Source organism: Nomascus leucogenys, chromosome X, assembly GCF_006542625.1.
Source record: "Nomascus leucogenys isolate Asia chromosome X, Asia_NLE_v1, whole genome shotgun sequence".
Taxonomy (NCBI): Eukaryota; Metazoa; Chordata; class Mammalia; order Primates; family Hylobatidae; genus Nomascus; species Nomascus leucogenys.
Window position 1 is genome coordinate 65,348,649 of NC_044406.1, and position 18,111 is coordinate 65,366,759.

Here is an 18,111-nt window from a genome sequence, read left to right on the forward strand (position 1 = left end):
AAAAAAATAGATTTTAGGGGAAAAAAAACTATAAAAAGAGATGAAAAATGTCATTATATAGTAATAAAGGAGTAAATATATCAAGAGGATGTAGCAATTGTGAATTTATATGCACCCAACATTATAGCACTTAAAATAAATGTACAGCAGTAATTAAGACATTCAAAGGGAGACAAAGACTGCAGTGCAATAATAGGAGGAAACTTCAATATTCCACTTTCAACACTGAACAGATCATCCAGAGAGAAAATCAATAAGGATACATTGAACTTGACCTACTTTAGACCAAATGAACCTAACAGACATATGGAACATTTAACCCAACAGCAACAGAATACACATTGTTCTCAATGCACATGATACATTCTTCTGGATAGATTATATAATAGGCCACAGGCCAGGCACAATAGCTCATGCCTATAATAACAGCACTTTGGAAGGCTGAGGTGGGAGGACCATTTGAGCCCAGCCCAGAAGTTCAAGGCCAGCCTGGGCAACATACTGAGACCCTATCTCTAAACATATATATGCATGTGTGTGTGTGTGTGTGTGCATATATATGTGTGTGTGTGTGTGTGTGTGTGTGTGTAATAGGCCACAGAACAAGTCTTAACAAATTTAAGAAGACTGAAATTATATCAAGTATGTTTCCCAAACACATTGTTATAAAACTAGAAATCCGTAACATAAAGAACCATGGAAAATGGGCGGAATTTGCAGCTTTGGCAGATTGAAATAATGGCAGGTCCAGAAAGTGATGCACAATACCAGTTCACTGGTATTAAAAAATATTTCAACTCTTATACTCTCACAGGTAGAATGAATTGTGTACTGGCCACATACAGAAGCATTGCTTTGATTGTCTTATATTTCAAGTAAAGGTCCAAAAAAACTCCCGCTATGAAAGCAACATAAATGGATTTTAAACTGTCTATAGTTCTTAATCTCATCTGTTAAGTTCCCACACCTGGAGAAGCTAATGCCAACTCATCATGTGATAATTCAGTTTGTACAATATATTATGAACCTGGAAAAAAAGAACCATGGAAAATTAACAAATATGTGAAAATTAAACAATATGCTCCTGAGAAAATATTAATATTAGAGCAAAGAAGAAATTAAAGAAGAAATTTTAAAATATCTTGAGACTAACAAAAATGGAGATGCAACATACCAAAACTTAACAGATGCAGCAAAAGCAGTTCTAAGAGGAAATTTTATAGCAATACATACTAAATCAAAAAAAAAAAAAGGATCTCAACTAAATAACCTAATGATACACCTCAAGGAACTAGAAAAAGAAGAACTAAGCCCAATGTTAGAAGAAGAAATGACAAAACAAAAATCAGAGCAGAAATAAATGGATTAGAGTCTAGAAAAACAATAGAAAAGATCAATGAAACAGTATTTTTGCACGCATTAACCAAACTCTCTTTATTCCCTCCTTCCCCACTCCCATTCTTCCCAGCTTCTGGTAACCATTAATTTACTCACTATCTCCATGAGATCACATTTTTTAGCTCCCACATATGAATGTGATCATGTGATATTTGTCTTTCTGTGCCTGGATTATTTCCCTTAAGATAATGTGACTATAGTTTCAAGAATGTGTTGTATATTTCAAAACAGCTAGACTAGAAGATTTGGAATGTTTCCAACACAAAAAATGTTAAATGTTTCAGGCAATAATTATCTGAATTACCCTGATTTGATCATTATATATTGTATGCATGTATCAAAATATCATATATACACTATACATTTGTACAATATTATGTATCAATTTTAAAAATGTAAAAGATCAATGAAACTAAAAGTTAGTATTTGGTAGAGCTAAGTGAAATTGACAAACTTTACCTAGACTAACAAAAAGAAAGAAGACTCAAATAAATAAAATCATGAATGAAAGAAGGGACATTAAAACTCATAACACAAAAATACGAAGGATAATCAGAGAAAACTATATATAATTACATGTCAACAAAGAGGAAAACCTAGAAAAAATGGATAAATTTCTAGAAACATAAAACCTACCAAGACTGAACTAAGAAGAAATTGATTATCTGAACAGATCAATAATGAGTAGGGAGATTGAATCAGTAATAAAGTCTCCTGTCAAGAAAAAGGTCAGGACCAGATGGCTTCATGACTGAATTCCACCAAACATTTAAATAAGAACTAATACTAATCCTTCTCAAACTCTTCCAAAAAGTTGAATAGGAGAAAATACTTCCACACTCATTCTATGAGGCTAGCATCACCTTGACACCAAAGCCAGACGGACACCACAAAAAAGAAAAACTCTACAATGCAATATCACTGATAAACATAAATGCCAAATTCCTCAACAAATACTAGCAAACCATATTCAACAGTACATTAAAAGGATAATTCACCGTGATCAAGTGAGATTTATCTCAGGGATGCAAGGTTGGTTCAACATATTCAAATCAGTAAATGTGATTCACCATATTAACAGAATAAAGGACAAAAACCATATGATCATTTTCATAAATGCAGAAAAAGAATTTGACAAAGTTCAACATTCTTTCATGATAAAAGCTCTCAACAAATTAGGTATAGAAAGACTGTTCCTCAATACATAAAGGAAAGCCATATATGACCAGCCCACACCTAACGTCATACTCAATGGTGAAAAGTTAAAGGCTTTTCCTTTAAGAGAAGGAAAAGACACGGATGCCCACTCTCACCACTTCTTTTCAACATAGTAATAGAAGCCCTAGCCAGAGCAATTAGACAGAATAAATAAAAGGCACCCAAATAGAAAATGATAATGTAAAATTGTCTCTGTTTGCTGATGACATTAATTTATATATAGAAAATCCTGAAGATTTTGCCAAAACTGCTAGAATTGATAAATGAATTCAGTAGAATTGCAGGATACAAAATCAAGTTACAAAAATTAGTAGCATTTCTATACACTAACAATGAACTTAAAAAGAAATTAAGAAAACAATCCTATTTATAATAGTATCAAAAAATACTTAGGAGTAAATTTAACCAAGGAAGTGAAATATCTATATACTGAAAACTATAAAACTTTGATGGGAAAAAATTAAAGAGGATGCAAACAAATGGAAAGATATCTTGTGTTCATGAATTATAAAAATTAATATTGTTAAAATATCCATACTACTCAAGGTGATGTACAGATTCAATGAAATCTCTATTAAAATTCTAATATCTTAACCGGGTATGGTGGCTCACATCTGTAATCCCAGCACTTTGGGAGGCCGAGGTGGGCGGATCACTTAAGGTCAGGAGTCTGAGAACAGCCTGGCCAACATGGAGAAACCCCGTCTCTACTAAAAATGTAAAAATTAGCCAGGCATGGTAGCGGGAGCCTGTAATCCAAGCTACTTGGGAGGCTGAGGCAGGGGAATTGCTTGAACCCATGAAGCGGACGTTGCAGTGAACCGAGATCATGCCACTGCACTCCAGCCTGGGTGACAGAGTGAGACTCTGTCTCAAAAAATATATAGATATATATAATATCAGTCTTAACATAAACAGAAAAAACAATCCTATAATTTGTATAGCACCATAAAAAAAACAAAATAGCCAAAGTGCTATTGACCAAAAATAACAAAGCTACCTAGAGGCATCACACTACCAGATTTCAAAATATATTATAAATCTATAGTAATTAAAACAACATGCTACTGGCATAAAAACAGACACATCAGGCCGGACACGGTGGCTCATGCCTGCAATCCCAGCACTTTGAGAGGCCGAGGTGGGTGAATCACGAAGTCAGGAGATGGAGACCATCCTGGCTAACATGGTGAAACCCCGCCTTTACTAAAAATACCAAAAAAAAAAAAAAAAATAGCCAGGCATGGTGGCACGTGCCTGTAGTCCCAGCTACTTGGGAGGCTGAGGCAGAAGAATCACTTGAACCCAGGAGGCGGAGGTTGCAGTGAGCCAAGATTGCACCATTGCACTCCAGCCTGGGTGACAGAGCGAGACTCTGTCAAAAAAAACAAAAAACAGTGGAATAAGATAGACATCCCAGAAATAAACCTATGCATCTATGGTCAATTGGTTTTGAACAAAAGTACCAAGAACATGCAATGGGTAAAGGACAGTTGCTTCAATAAATGCCACTGAAAAAACTAGATATCCACATACAAAAGAATGAAAATGAGCCATTATCTCAGTACTTATACAAGAATCAACTCAAAATGGATTAAAGACTTAAACATAAAACCTGAAACTATATAACTACTAGAAGAAAACATAGGAGAAAATTTCCATGACATTGACATGAGCAGAGATTTCTTGGATATGACTCCAAAAGCACAAGTAACAAAAGCAAAATTAGACAAACAAGATTGCATCAAGCTAAAAAGCTTCTGTACTGCAAAGGAAACAATTGAGTGAGGGAAAAATCCAGGGACTGGAGAGAATATCTGCAAATTATACATTCAATAAGAAAGTAATATCCAAAACCTACAAGGAACTCAAACTACTCAGTAACAAGAAAACAAATAACCCTTTTAGAAAATGGGTAAAGGACTCAAATAAACATTTCTCAAAAGAAGACATAAAAATGGACATCAGATATATTTTAAAATGCTCAACATTTCTAATCATCAGAAAAGTACAAATCAAAACCACAAGATATCACCTCACACCTGTTAGACTATTATCAAAAAGATGAAAGATAAATGTCAGTGAGGATGTGGAGAAAAGGGAACACTAGCACACCAATGGTGATACTGTAAATTAGTACAGTCATTTTAGGAAATAGTATGAAGGTACATCAAAAAACTAAAAATAGTATCACCCACCCACAGCTCCAATAGAAAATAAAAAACAGAAGAGGGAGGATAAAATTGGCCTATACCGCCTTCTCTAGTTGCAGAAACATCTGTACCACCTCCTTCGGTGGCAGAAATAGAGACCCTAATACAAAGAATTTTACGCTCTGCTGCCATAGCTGGAGAGCCCTTAGGACCTTGCGCTTTTCCTATTTCCATAAGGCCTGATCCAAATAATCCACAGCAGCTTATTCATGAACACACTCCACTAGAGTTTAAAGTTGTTGAAGGAATTAAAAGCAAGTGTGGCAAATAATGGTGTAAAGAGCCCATTCACCTTAGGATTGTTAGAATTTGTGTTTGGTGCTATGCATCTTTTACCCTTTGATGTGAAACACTTGGCGCAAACTTGCTTGTCCACTAGTGCATATATGACATGGAATTTAAATTGGCAAGAAATGTGTGCAGACCAGGCTAAACAGAACCGTGTTGCTGGACACGCAGACATTACAGAGAATACACTACAGCTATCAGTCCCTGTCTTAAACAGGCAGCATTAGAAGGAGAGCTCTTAACGTGCTCAGTAACGCAAAATCGGCAAGGCAATCAGGTGTATGTTCATAAAAAGATAAGAAAAAGACATTAGAAGTCGAAACCGCTTGGCCAAGCAGGCGGTGGGCAGAAAAAAAGGCTCAGCGGCAGAAAAGTTTGCAGCTACCAAGCCGACAAGGTCCGCCCAGGCCGGCAGCATCCCCCACCCCACCGGCAAAGGAGGGAGTGAGCGGAGCAGACACAGGCAAAGCCTAAGCAAGTACAACGCGGCCACCGCCCAAGGCCTGCAACCGCTGCCCTCTGGCTCTGAGGGCAGCCCATAGCAAAACTTCCTGTGTTACATCCCAGGCTATGATTCTCTACTAAGATTTTAGTAAAATGTAAGAAATTGAAAAACCTCTTTTCTAATAATGGCCACTGTTGTTATCTCTCTCCTACCCCTGACGTAGCTTTCCAAATTCAATTTAATTAAAACAGTAACCTCTGAAGGGAGAGAGATTACAGAGGGCCCATGAATTAGTTAAAGAGTACATGTAAAACCACACATTACCCTTTAAAAGAGAACTTTAAACCTAATTAAATGATATTTGTTAAATTTGAAGATAAAAATGTTTTGTCCTTCTCAGAAAGTGAAGAAAAGTTGTATGTAAGTGTACTGAAAACTCATGCATGAATGACTGTCTTAACCCACTGATTACAGATAGTCTTTGATTTGTACTTGCTAAAAGAGTCCTAAATTGAGTTCCCCAGCTAGTGAGTCACTGTTTTCAAGACTGTTTGCCAGATTAAAGTCCATAAACTTGGTCAGCCTGAAAACTCAATTACAAGATTTAAGCTATTCTGTCTGTGGCTTTAAGCACATGGTTAAAGTATATTATTTCAGTCTCTGCTTCTAGAGAAGCTTTCAGATTTTCTTTTTAAACTTCTTGTTACTTATTTCAGCTTGCCATCTTAATAATTAATGCAGTCAATTGCTATGTTATGACCCTGATATCATCAGGATTCCTTTAAGTAAAAGGCAATTCGAAGCGGTATTGCACTCCCCCATACCTAATGTTTTAACACTGTTTACTGATGGGTCTGGTAAATATGGAAAAGTGGCAGTCTAGTAGAGACCACATAATTCAATCACTCAATCTGAGTTTACTAGCACTCAGAGAGCTAAGGTTACTCTGTTTATTTATCAAAGAACTTTTACAACCTTAAGCTCGCTCTGGACTTTCCAGCCTTATGTTGCAAATACAACCAACAATTAATGGGGTCGAGACTTAAAGCATGGGATATGAGACTTACAAATGAAAACTTTGATAATCCAGGATTTAAAATGTTGAAGAACATGTGATATCACAGTGGAAAAGGTTTGGAGAGGTTTCTACAGTGAAATCCTAACCCAATATCAGTAACTGGAAAAACAGATAGAAAAGCACTAGGAGGTCAGGATTTCTGACGGAGGTCATTGATATTTCTTCTCCGCCCACTGCCTTACCATTAGAATGGCTTAATGACAAACCTGTATGGGTGGATCAATGGCCCCCAACACAGGAGAAACTAGATCAACTTCATCTGTTGGTAAAAGAGCAACTGAATGCAGGAAATATAGAAAGTCAGTTAGCTCCTGGAATTCACCGGTATTTGTTGTCCCAAAAAGGTCCAAAAACAATAATGATCTCTGGGGTTTCAGCTCAATGCTCAGAGCTAATTGCAGTCATTCAGGTTTTAAAGCTCACAGCTTCAGATCCTATCAACAATGTCTATGATTCAGCTTATGTTGTGAATGTAGCCAGTCGCATAGGCTACAGTTAAAAGTACACTAGACCCAGAACTGCTTGTTTCACTTATTCTCATATGCTGCATGCTACATGTCAAACAGGTGAGATAGCTGGTCATGTACAGCAACAGTCTGTCATCATTTGCTCATATAGGGATACCTAAATAATTAAAAACTGACAATGGACCTGCTTATACTAGTCATGCTTTTCAAAATTTCTTGCGCTTTGGGCTATAACCCATAAAACAGGAATTCTTTATAATCCTAGAGGACAAGGCATTATAGAACAGGCACATCGAACATTAAAACGCATGTTGAAAAGACAAAAAGGGGGTTAAAGGAGGCCAACTACCACCTCAATCAAAACTACATTTAGCCTTATTTACTTTAAATTTTTTTGACTCCTGGTACGGATGGTAAGACTCCAGCAGAAAGACATTGGCAAGTGTTAGAGGAAAAGAGGAAAGTTTATTACAAAGTGTTATGGAAATCCCTGGAAGAAGGACAATGGAAAGGTCCAGTGGATTTACTGATGTGGGGAAGAGGGTATGCTTGTGTTTTTACAGGAGATGAACAAGCCGTGTTGGTGCCCTCACGGTGCGTGCAACCATGGAATGGGAAACTGGAGGAACCCAGGGTGGCCAACTATAGGCCCGGTCCCTCTGGTATGAGCCATAAGTCAGCTGAGCCTGAGTGCAAAGATGGAGAGAAGGCCGACTGGAGTCATGACACAGTTCTAATATTACACTTGTAAAGAATATCACCACTTAATTTACAGTTTGTGTTTTTAATTCTTATGTCTTCTTAGCAGTTAAGAAGGACCAGCTCCAGTAAAACAATACCCAATTGACCTGTAAATCTTGTCAGTTATATCACTGCATTAATCATAGCACATTGCAAATACATAATATCTCTACTTTGATGATTTTAGGTAGCATCCCTGGGCTATAGATTCCTGTTATCGGTCTGAGCCTTGAGCTGCCACACCTGCTTTGCATTTTATGAAACTTCTTCTAACTCAGCTTACTTATTGTGTCCATAGAGCCTTAGGCATGATAATTTTTGCTATTGTTTCCTTGGTCACACTAATAACTTCTATTGTGATACCTTCTGTAGCTTTGCATAGTTCTGTTCAAACAGCTCAGTACATGGAAAACTGGACATGTACAGCTAACCAAGCATGGCTACTTCAGAATAAAATTAACACTGAGTTACAAACTGAAGTGCCAATGTTGAAATCCACGGTTCTATGGTTAGGGGGACAAGTACAAACTTTGCAATTGCAGCAGTAATTGCGTTGTCATTTTAATCACACTCATATTTGTGTAACCAACTTAGAAAAGTGAGTATCCATGGGACCTTGTGAAAGTCCATTTGCAGGGAGCTTTCACATCCAACATCACCTTTGATATTGGTGAATTACAAAACAAAATTCTTGATTTAAATACGCAAACTCAAGAGTTTCAGCCTTCTTTAGGAGACTGGACCGAATTCCAGCAAGGCCTGGAGAGCCCCAACCCTTGGGCCTATCTAAAGCACCACATTAACATCTTATATGTAGTTCTTGGAATAATGTTTTGTCTCTTCTTTTTATAGTCTGTAAAATCAGATGGACTGCCAATCAGAGAATGAGAGCTGCCCAGCCTGGCCTTACATTCTTCCAATTAATTCATAAACAGAAAGGCGGATATGTAGGGAGCTGAAGGCCTGTGGGACATGACCAACTCAGCATTCCACTGGAGGCTATACGATCAAACAGCAAACTTTATTATGAATGCAGGATGTGAGCAAACTTACGACTGCTCCTGCTGACAGAAGGTTTGCTGGAGGCAATCACTCCCTGGCGCCAAAGTTATCTACTGTGACATCTAGAGCCTGTTCATCAAGGAATGCAGTCTTGCAAGCCTACTCCGGACTGAGCAGCTGACCCTTTCTTCCACCCGCCTTCTCACTATCTCTTTTGCCTAATAAATACAGAGGGCTGTGTAAAGCTCAGGGCCCTTGTCCATTAGAGGCAAGGCGCCCCCGACCCCTCCTTCCAAATATACTCTTTTGTCTCATGTCTTTTATTCCCACATTTGCCCCACTTTGTTCAGTCCCCCTAGGTCCATGCAGGTTATATAGGGGCACCCCGAGCAGCGACAGAATCGGGTGCTCAACATTACTTGACTAGACTTGTTAAGGATATCTGTTTTCCGTTCAGAAAACTAGAGTTTTGATTTGTTTATCAATTGTGATTTTGTTTTAAAATATGTTAATGTCTTGTTTTAGACTTATTTTGTTTTCTCTAGATTTTTTCCCCTAACTCTTTGAGACTGATGCTTATTTTTTGTTTGTATACAAAGGAATGCATTGAAGGATTTTGAACTATCTCTTAAGTTCAAATATGTTCAAATCCCATCCATTTTGATGTGTGGCAGTCTTGTTTTCTAAGTAGTTTACAAATGTGGTTTAAATTTCTAGTTCAATAATTAAGAGTCTTTAAAAAAAAAAACCACAATAAGATACCATCTCACATCAGTCAGAATGGCGATTATTAAAAAGTCAAGAAAAAACATGCTGGTGAGGCTGCGGAGAAACAGGAACACTTTTACACTGTTGGTGGAAATGTAAATTAGTTCAGCCATTGTGGTAGACAGTGTGGTGATTCCTCAAAGACCAGAACCAGAAATACTATTTGACTCAGCAATCCCATTTCTGGGTATATACCCAAAGGAATATAAATAATTATATTATAAAGATACATACATGTATATGATCATTGCAGCACTATTTACAATAGCAAATACATGGAATCAACCCAAACGCCCATCAACGATAGACTGGATAAAGAAAATGTAGTACAAATACACCATGGAATACTATGCAGCCATAAAAAGGAACAAGATCATGTCATTTGCAGGGACATGGATGGAGCTGGAAGCCATTATTCTCAGCAAACTAATGCAGGAACAGAAAACCAAATACTGCATATTCTCACTTATAAGTGGGAGCTGAACAATGAGAATACATAGACACAGGGTAGGGAAAAACACACACTGGGACCTGTTTGTGGGGGTCAGGGGAGGGAAAAATAGCTAATGCATGCTGGGCTTAATACCTAGGTGATGGGTTGATAGGTGCAGTAAATCACCATGGGACACATTTACCTATGTAACAAACCTGCATATCCTGAATGTGTATCCCAGAACTTAAAATAAAAACTTAAAAACGTAAAAACAACAAAAGTAATGAAATCAGCATGCTGAAGAGATATCTGTACTACCATGTTCAATGCAGCATTCTTCACAATACCCAAGATATGGAAACAACCTAAGTGTCTACCAACAGATGAATTAATTTTTAAAAGTGATATATATGCACAATGGAATACCATTCAGCTCTTTAAAAACAGGAAATTCTGTCATTTGCAACAACATGGATGAATCTAGAGGACATTATGTGAAACAAGCAAGGCACAGAGAGACAAATACTGTATGATCTCACTTATATAAGGAATCTAAAGTCAAACTCATAGAAGTAGAGAATAGAGTGGTGTTTGCCAGAGGCTGGGGAAGAAAGAGGTGAATGGGGAAAGAGGAGACATTGGTCAATGGGTACAAAGGCACAATTAGGAGAAAAATTGTGTTATATTGCACGGCAAGGTGACTATAATTAATATTGTAGTGTATATTTCAAAATATCTAAAAGAGAGGATTTTAAATGTTCTCACACAAAGAAATGATAAATATTTAAGATTATAGATACACTAATTACCTGATTTGATCATTTCACAATGTATACAAGTATTGAAACATCACCTTGTACCCCACAAATATATATAATTACTATTTGTCAATTAAAAATAAAATAAAACTTAAAAAAACAAATTAACATCACCAGCAATAGGACACATCAACCTCATATATTTTCTGATATGATGCATTGAGAAGATACAACATGTCCTCTGTAGTATTATCATCAAAAATGCATAACCTTAATCTAATCATAAGATTCAACCAATCCAAATTGAGGAACACTCAACAATCAAATTAGTAAGTGGAATTCAAAGATGGCTCCCAAGTTTCCCTTTCTCCAGTGTTAACCCTTCTTTTTTAGTGTGGTTGTAACCTTTAAATATGATGAGATAATCAATGTCTTGATTAGGTTACATTTTATGGCAAAGGTGATGAAATAGTAACTATTATAATAATGTTACATTATATAATAATCTCCCATAGCAGACTAGAGATTTATCTGCTGGCTTCCAAGAAGTAAGCTGCTATATTGTGAGAGGTACACATGACTAGGACCTGAGGGAAGCATCTAAAAACAGAGCAAACTCTTGACAATAGCAAAAAAAAAAAAAAAAAAAAAAAATGGAAGACAGCAGTCCTCAAACTGTTAGAACTATATTCTGCCAACAACCAGCGAATTTGGAAGGGGATCCCAAGCCTCAGATAAGATCACAGCCTCAGGTGACATTTTGATTTCAGCCCACTGGTACCTGGAGCAGAGAACTCAGCTAATGCATACCTGGACTTTTGAGCCATGAAAGCTGTGCGGTAATAAATTTGTGTTGTTTTCAGCCTCTAAATTTTTGGTAGTTTTACGCAGCAATAGAAAATAATACGATAACTGACACACACTCTCCAAAACTTTCAAGGTCATGAAAGACAAGGAAAGATTGAAGGCCTGTCACAGATTAAAAGAGAACAAAGAGAAGTGACAACTAAAGGCAATTTGAGATCCTGAGTTGCACCTTGGGACAGAAAAATACATTAGTTGTATAACTGGTGAAATGTAAATAAAGTGTGTAGTTTAATTTAACATATTGTACCATGTTAATTTCCAATTTTTTATAGTTATACTATGGTTATGTAAGTTATTAACATTAGGGAAAAAAGGGTGAGGGGAAATGAAAATTTTTATCTCCTTTTTAAAATTTCTCTGGACTATAACATTATTTTAGTAATAAAGAGTTTAAAAATAAAACCTGGATGGTGGGAGGCCAAGGAAGGCGGATCACCTGAAGTCAGGAGTTCAAGATCAGCCTGGCCAAGATAGTGAAACCCTATCTCTACTAAAAATACAAAAATTAGCTGGTGTGGTGGCGGACGCCTGTAGTCCCAGCTACTAGGGAGGCTGAGGCAGGCGAATCGCTTGCACCTGAGAAAGAGAGTTTGCAGTGAGCCCGGATCACACCACTACACTCCAGCCTGGGCAACAGAGCAACACTCCATCTCAAAAAAACAAACAAACAAAGAAAACCTGAATGGATGATCAGGAGGCTGAGGGCAGTGGCCTCAATAAAAAGACATAGTTTCCTGGTCCAGTTTCTCGACCTGAACCAACGTTCAGAGCCACTGTAAACTGAAACGGGACTGGGTCCCCAGGAGGAGAGATTTGTAACATCATGGCAAGTATACATAGTAATGATTTTTTCAGTCCTTCTCCAAAGGGTCCTATATCCATTTACTTGAGTAATTGTGCACTGAAGAAAGAAGAATACTCAAACAAGTCAAGGACTTTTAGTCACAGTGTCTGTGTTAATATTGATACTCAGATACCCAATTGGCTTCCTGGCTTTCCTATCTGGTATGATTGCCCCTTCTCCTAAGAGCAGTGAAGAGGAAGAGCAAGAGGATGAAGAAGTTCTTCAGGGAGAACAAGGAGATTTTAATGATAATGATACCAAACCAGAAAATCTGGGTCACAGGCCTCTCCTCATGGATTCTGAAGATGAGGAAGAAGAGGAGAAACGTAGCTCTGATTCTGATTATGAGCAGGCTAAAGCAAAGTACAGTGATATGAGCCCTGTCTACAGAGACAAATCTGGCAGTGGACCAACCCAAGATATTAATACAATACTCCTCACCTCAGCCCAATTATCCTCTGATGTTGGAGTGGAGACTCCTAAACAGGAGTTCGATATATTTGGCGCCGTCCCCTTCTTTGCAGTGTGTGCTCAACAGTCCCAGCAAGAAAAGAATGAAAAGAACCTCCCTCAACACAGGTTTTCTACTGCGGGACTCCAGCAGGAGGAATTTGATGTATTCACAAAGGCGCCTTTTAGCAAGAAGGTGAATGTACAAGAATGCCATGCGGTGGGGCCTGAGACACATCCCAAAAGCATAGATATATTTGGCTCCACTCCATTTCAGCCCTTCCTCACATCAACAAGTAAAAGTGAAAGTAACGAGGACCTTTTTGGGCTTATGCCCTTTGAGGAAATAATGGGGAGCCAGCAGCAAAAAGTCAAACAGCGCAGCTTACAGAAACTGTCCTCTCGCCAAAGGCGCACAAAACAGGATATGTCCAGAAGTAATGGGAAGCGGCATCATGGTACGCCAACTAGCAAAAAGAAGACTTTGAAGCCTACCTACCGCACTCCAGAGAGGGCTCGCAGGCACAAAAAAGTGGGTCGCCGAGTCTCTCAAACCAGCAATGAATTTTTAACCATCTCAGACTCCAAGGAGAACATTGGTGCTGCAGTGACTGATGGGAAAGATAGGGGGAATGTCTTACAACTCGAGGAGAGCCTGTTGGACCCCTTCGGTGCCAAGCCCTTCCATCCTCCAGACCTGTCATGGCACCCTCTACATCAGGGCCTGAGTGACATCCGTGCTGATCACAATACTGTCCTGCCTGAGCAGCCAAGACAAAATTCACTACATGGGTCATTCCATAGTGCAGATGTATTGAAAATGGATGATTTTGGTGCCATGCCCTTTACAGAACTTGTGATGCAAAGCATCACTCCACAGCAGTCCCAACAGTCCCAACCAGTCGAATTAGACCCATTTGGTGCTGCCCCATTTCCTTCTAAACAGTAGATACTTCTGATGGATTATTGGCATTAACTCCTGTTTCAAAAAAGTATGAATAGTTTTATGAATTTGAAAAAAAAATTAATGGCTGTTTATATCATTCCTTCTTAAAGATCAATCAGAACAGGTGATTTTTAAATAAACCAGATAGAAAAATGAAGTATCTCTACAGGGTAGTAACTTGATGCCTCTTCCAAGCAGGAGAAAAGGGAGCTAAATTGCCAGCTCTAACTAAGGGTTTCTGCTACTGACATCACGACACAGAAATGCAAGTGTGGTACTTCCAGTGAAAGCACATGGCACCCTTCCAGGTGTGTTAACCACTCAGGAGGGACAGTAAAACTGTTATTTTTAATATCAGAATGTCATTTTTGTGTGCATATCCCTAAAATTAGGGTTATTTGTACATACACTAGTTACGTTTGTGAATTTTTTTAAGGTCTCTTCTAATTTCCATGCAGTTAAAAACAATCTAGTTCTCTTAAAGCATTAGAAAGTTATTATCTGGAGAGTGCAGAGATTTCACTCCATACACCTTTCTCCACAAAGCAGAACCAGAAGTAACTGACTATTGTGCCTAAAACTGTTTCATTTTAAAAACAAATGCCATTAATATGGAATATCTAATGATAAGTATATGAAATAATGTGTACGTTAATTAGCTCAATTTAGCTATTCCACGATTTACATATTTCAAAACAATGTTATACATGATAAACATATATAATTTTTGTCAATTAAAACATAAATTTTAAAAATGGACTATCACATAGAAGCCTAGAACAAAAAATATAAAGAGAAATATCTGACATTCAAAAAGAAATGATAAGCAGAAAAAATGATATAGAAGAAAAAATTCACTACTTTAGAAACACTTTATATTGTTTATGAATGGCTTCTTGCCCCAAACTTTTATTAACATGGCCCTAATAAAGCAGATTACTGGAAAAAATTGGGAGTGAGGACAAGGGTTATATAAAAATTTTATTTTAGGAAGAAAATACGTAGGAGAAACTGAATTTTCAGGACATTTACAGTGTGAAATCATGTTGCATTTAATAATGTACTTTATTAGCAACTTCACCAAATATTCCCCAAGTCATAAGCAACAATTATTTTTATTAGGTTTGGGGGGTGGAGTAGTTTTAATAAAGTGCACAGAACGGTGACACCCACAAAGCCTTATAGGCAGGATTCATGCATCCTGTTGCAAGTACCTCTGCACTAATACATTAGATCCTAAAATGCATGTAAGGTGGACTAGCATCTTAACTCTGCTAGCTGATCGTGTCTTCACTGAAAAGAACCCAGCTACCAATTGCCTTTTTTTAACACCACAAATGCTAATTAGAAACTTGAGATTTTATAGAAATTATTTAATGATAGAGATTACATATGTGAATTAATGTGAATATAGTACCTGTGCTTCCTGTGTCTATAAATATTTTAAGTTATAATTAACTGTCTTGCACTATCAGATTAACACTTGGAAGTTTCTAGAACAGTTAATGCTATTTACAGAAAGGAGTGGAAACTCATCAACTGGTACTCTCTTTGATTTTTATATTTTAAATTAACTCTCTTTGAACCCAATTAAAGTATATTTTATGAGTAATTTTGTTAGGCATCTCTTAATTATAGTGCCTCAATGGGATAAGATATTTGCCTATTTTCACAGTTCTGAACTTGGAAAGAAGCAAAGTATATGTAAATAAACCACATATTTGTCTTTTTATTGCTTTTTTCCCTCTTTTATATGCTAAATCAAATACAAATTTGTGGATAGGGAAGCAATATGTGAATCACAATGTAGCAGAGGCAGACCAAGCATTACATTATTACTTAGAGTTGTACTTTTAGAGCTGGACTGCACCAATTACTTGTCCTCATGCCAAAGGCAAATATATTTGCAACTTTTTTTTCCTGATTCTCAGGCTAATTAATACTGCTAATGCAAATGCTCAAGTAGATGTTTAAAAACTTTACAAAATAGATTCAAGGGATACTTTCTTTTAAAAGTGAAGACTTGATGATTACACATAGTAAATTCATGAACTACAGTAGGTTTGTATCAAACAGAATAACTTTTTAAATGAAAATCTGTTGAGGTGTGCACAATATGCTTCTTATTTTAGTCCTTGGTCTTTGCTAGATCTCATGAGTTTCATCATTTAGAAAAGGGGTAGGGGATGAACTAATGTGGTCTCCTTCAGATGTAAACATGAAATACCTAGCGTTTTACTCGCTTCTCAATACACTGAATAATTTTAAATGATTCAGACACTGATGTAGACCCTTTGGCTTATAATGTTGGATAAATTCTGAGGAAACAACTCTGACAGCTTAAAATATTTACATTCTTATAACACAGCACAGTAACTATCTTCTTTCAAGATTGTAGCTCAGAGAAAAGATACAGGATTCCATTGGGGGTCAAAGGGATAGAAATGGAGAGATTCCTTTGTGTTGAAGTAGAGGCATTTTCCTAAAAAGTATATATTTATACTTTGCATTTTTCATCCATCATCCCCCAGAATCATGGTCAAGGTGCAGGTCACTCCATACAGCTGATGCTCAGGTCATTGCATTATGATAATTATGAGAATAAAGCTCCCAAGGTATGTGAAAGTGCTTAACACAGTACCTAGCATACAGCACTCAATAAAAGTTTGGCTCTATTATGGGATGTTCCAATTCTGGTTTAAGAATGTAAGAAAGGTTATATGTATACCACTAAGCAAATATAAATATATATGTATATATATATATAGCAAAGACCATATATATATATGGGTTTCTTTCCCTAATATTATTTGGGTGTCCCCTGTGCTTCTTTAGGATGTAGTTATAACTCTCAATGAGAACACATGGACACAGGGAGGGAACATTACACACTGGGGCCTGTCAGAAGTTGGGGGGCAAGGGGAGGGATAGCATTAGGAGAAATACCTAATGTAGATGACGGGTTGATGGGTGCAGCAAACCACCATGGCACATGTATACCTATGTAACAAACCTGCACATTCTGCACATGTATCCCAGAACTTAAAGTATAATTAAAAAAAAAGATAAAAACAAACAAAACAAACAAACAAAATGTCTGCTGGGTTTGATAAGGATTGAATCTGCAGATGAGTTTAAGGGGTATTGCCATTTTAACTATATAAAGTCTTTATGGAATGTCATTCTATTTATTTAAGACTTCTTTAATGTTTTAACAATGTTGTTTTCAGAGTATAGGTTTTGCACTTGTTTTGTTACATTTATTCCTAAGGATTTTGTTATTTTTCATGATATTGCAAATTAAATCACTTTTCATTTCATTTTTGTTTTGCTCATTGCTGCTGTAGAGAAATACAATTGATTTTGTATATTGATCTGGTCTCCTGCCACTGTGTTGAAATTGTTAATTATTTCCAATAGTTTGTAGTAGATTCCTTAGGATATTCACGCGTACATTTATGTCATCTACAAATACAGATTGTCTTACTTCCTTTCAAATCAGGTTGATTTTTATTTCTTTTTCTTGCCTAATTGCCCTGACTGGAATCTTCAGTACAATGTGGAACAAAAGTGGTGAAGGCAAACATCCGTGTCTTGTTCTAGATCTTAGAGAGAAAGCTTTTATCATTAACTGTTATGTTAGCTGTGGGTTTTCCATAGATGCCCTTTGTCAGCTTTGAGGACGTTTCCTTCTGTTCCTAGTTTGTTGAGTGTTTTTATCATGAAAGAGTGCTAGATTTTGTCAAACTGTTTTTACTTTTATTGAGATGATCATTTGGTTTTTGTTTTCATTCTTTTGACATGGTGTATTACATTAACTGATTTTCAAATGTGAAACAACCTTGCATTCCTAGGATAAATCTTACTAGGTCATGCTGTACAATTCTTTTTATATGTTGTTGAATTTGGTTTGTTAATACTTTGCTGAGGATTTTTGTGTCTATACTCATAAGCAATATCAGTATGTAGTTTTCTTTCCTCGTAATATTGTCTGGTTTTGGTATCTCGATAGTAATGTACTCACAGGATGTGTAGGGAAGTGTGCCCTCCTCTTCTAATTTTCGGAAGAGTTTTAGAAATTTGGTATACATTATTAAGTATTGGATAGAACTAACCAGTGAAGTCTACTGTTTCTGGCCTTTTCTTTCTGTGAAATTGAGCGATTGCTTATTTACATCTCCTTACTCTCTATAGG

At 36.9% G+C, this 18,111-nt stretch overlaps 1 protein-coding gene and 1 pseudogene across 2 annotated transcripts; both read left to right on the forward strand.

The window, feature by feature from the left end:
• The first annotated feature begins 616 nt into the window (after positions 1-616).
• On the forward strand, positions 617-1,038 carry LOC115833255 (annotated as a pseudogene). Its single transcript, XR_004028687.1, has one exon. The product of XR_004028687.1 is annotated as an ATP synthase membrane subunit DAPIT, mitochondrial pseudogene (transcript).
• Positions 1,039-12,338: 11,300 nt separating this feature from the next.
• LOC100602639 (putative BMP-2-inducible kinase-like protein) lies at positions 12,339-14,607 on the forward strand. The gene has a single exon (XM_003269030.3). It carries the CDS (start codon positions 12,684-12,686, stop codon positions 13,917-13,919), a length of 1,236 nt encoding a protein of 411 aa, XP_003269078.2. The 5' UTR covers positions 12,339-12,683; the 3' UTR covers positions 13,920-14,607.
• The last annotated feature ends 3,504 nt before the right edge of the window (positions 14,608-18,111 follow it).

What these genes read in the sequence shown, in the direction of transcription:
- LOC100602639 (XM_003269030.3), top strand. Translation starts at nt 12,684, where the DNA reads ATGATTGCCCCTTCTCCTAAGAGCAGTGAAGAGGAAGAGCAAGAGGAT.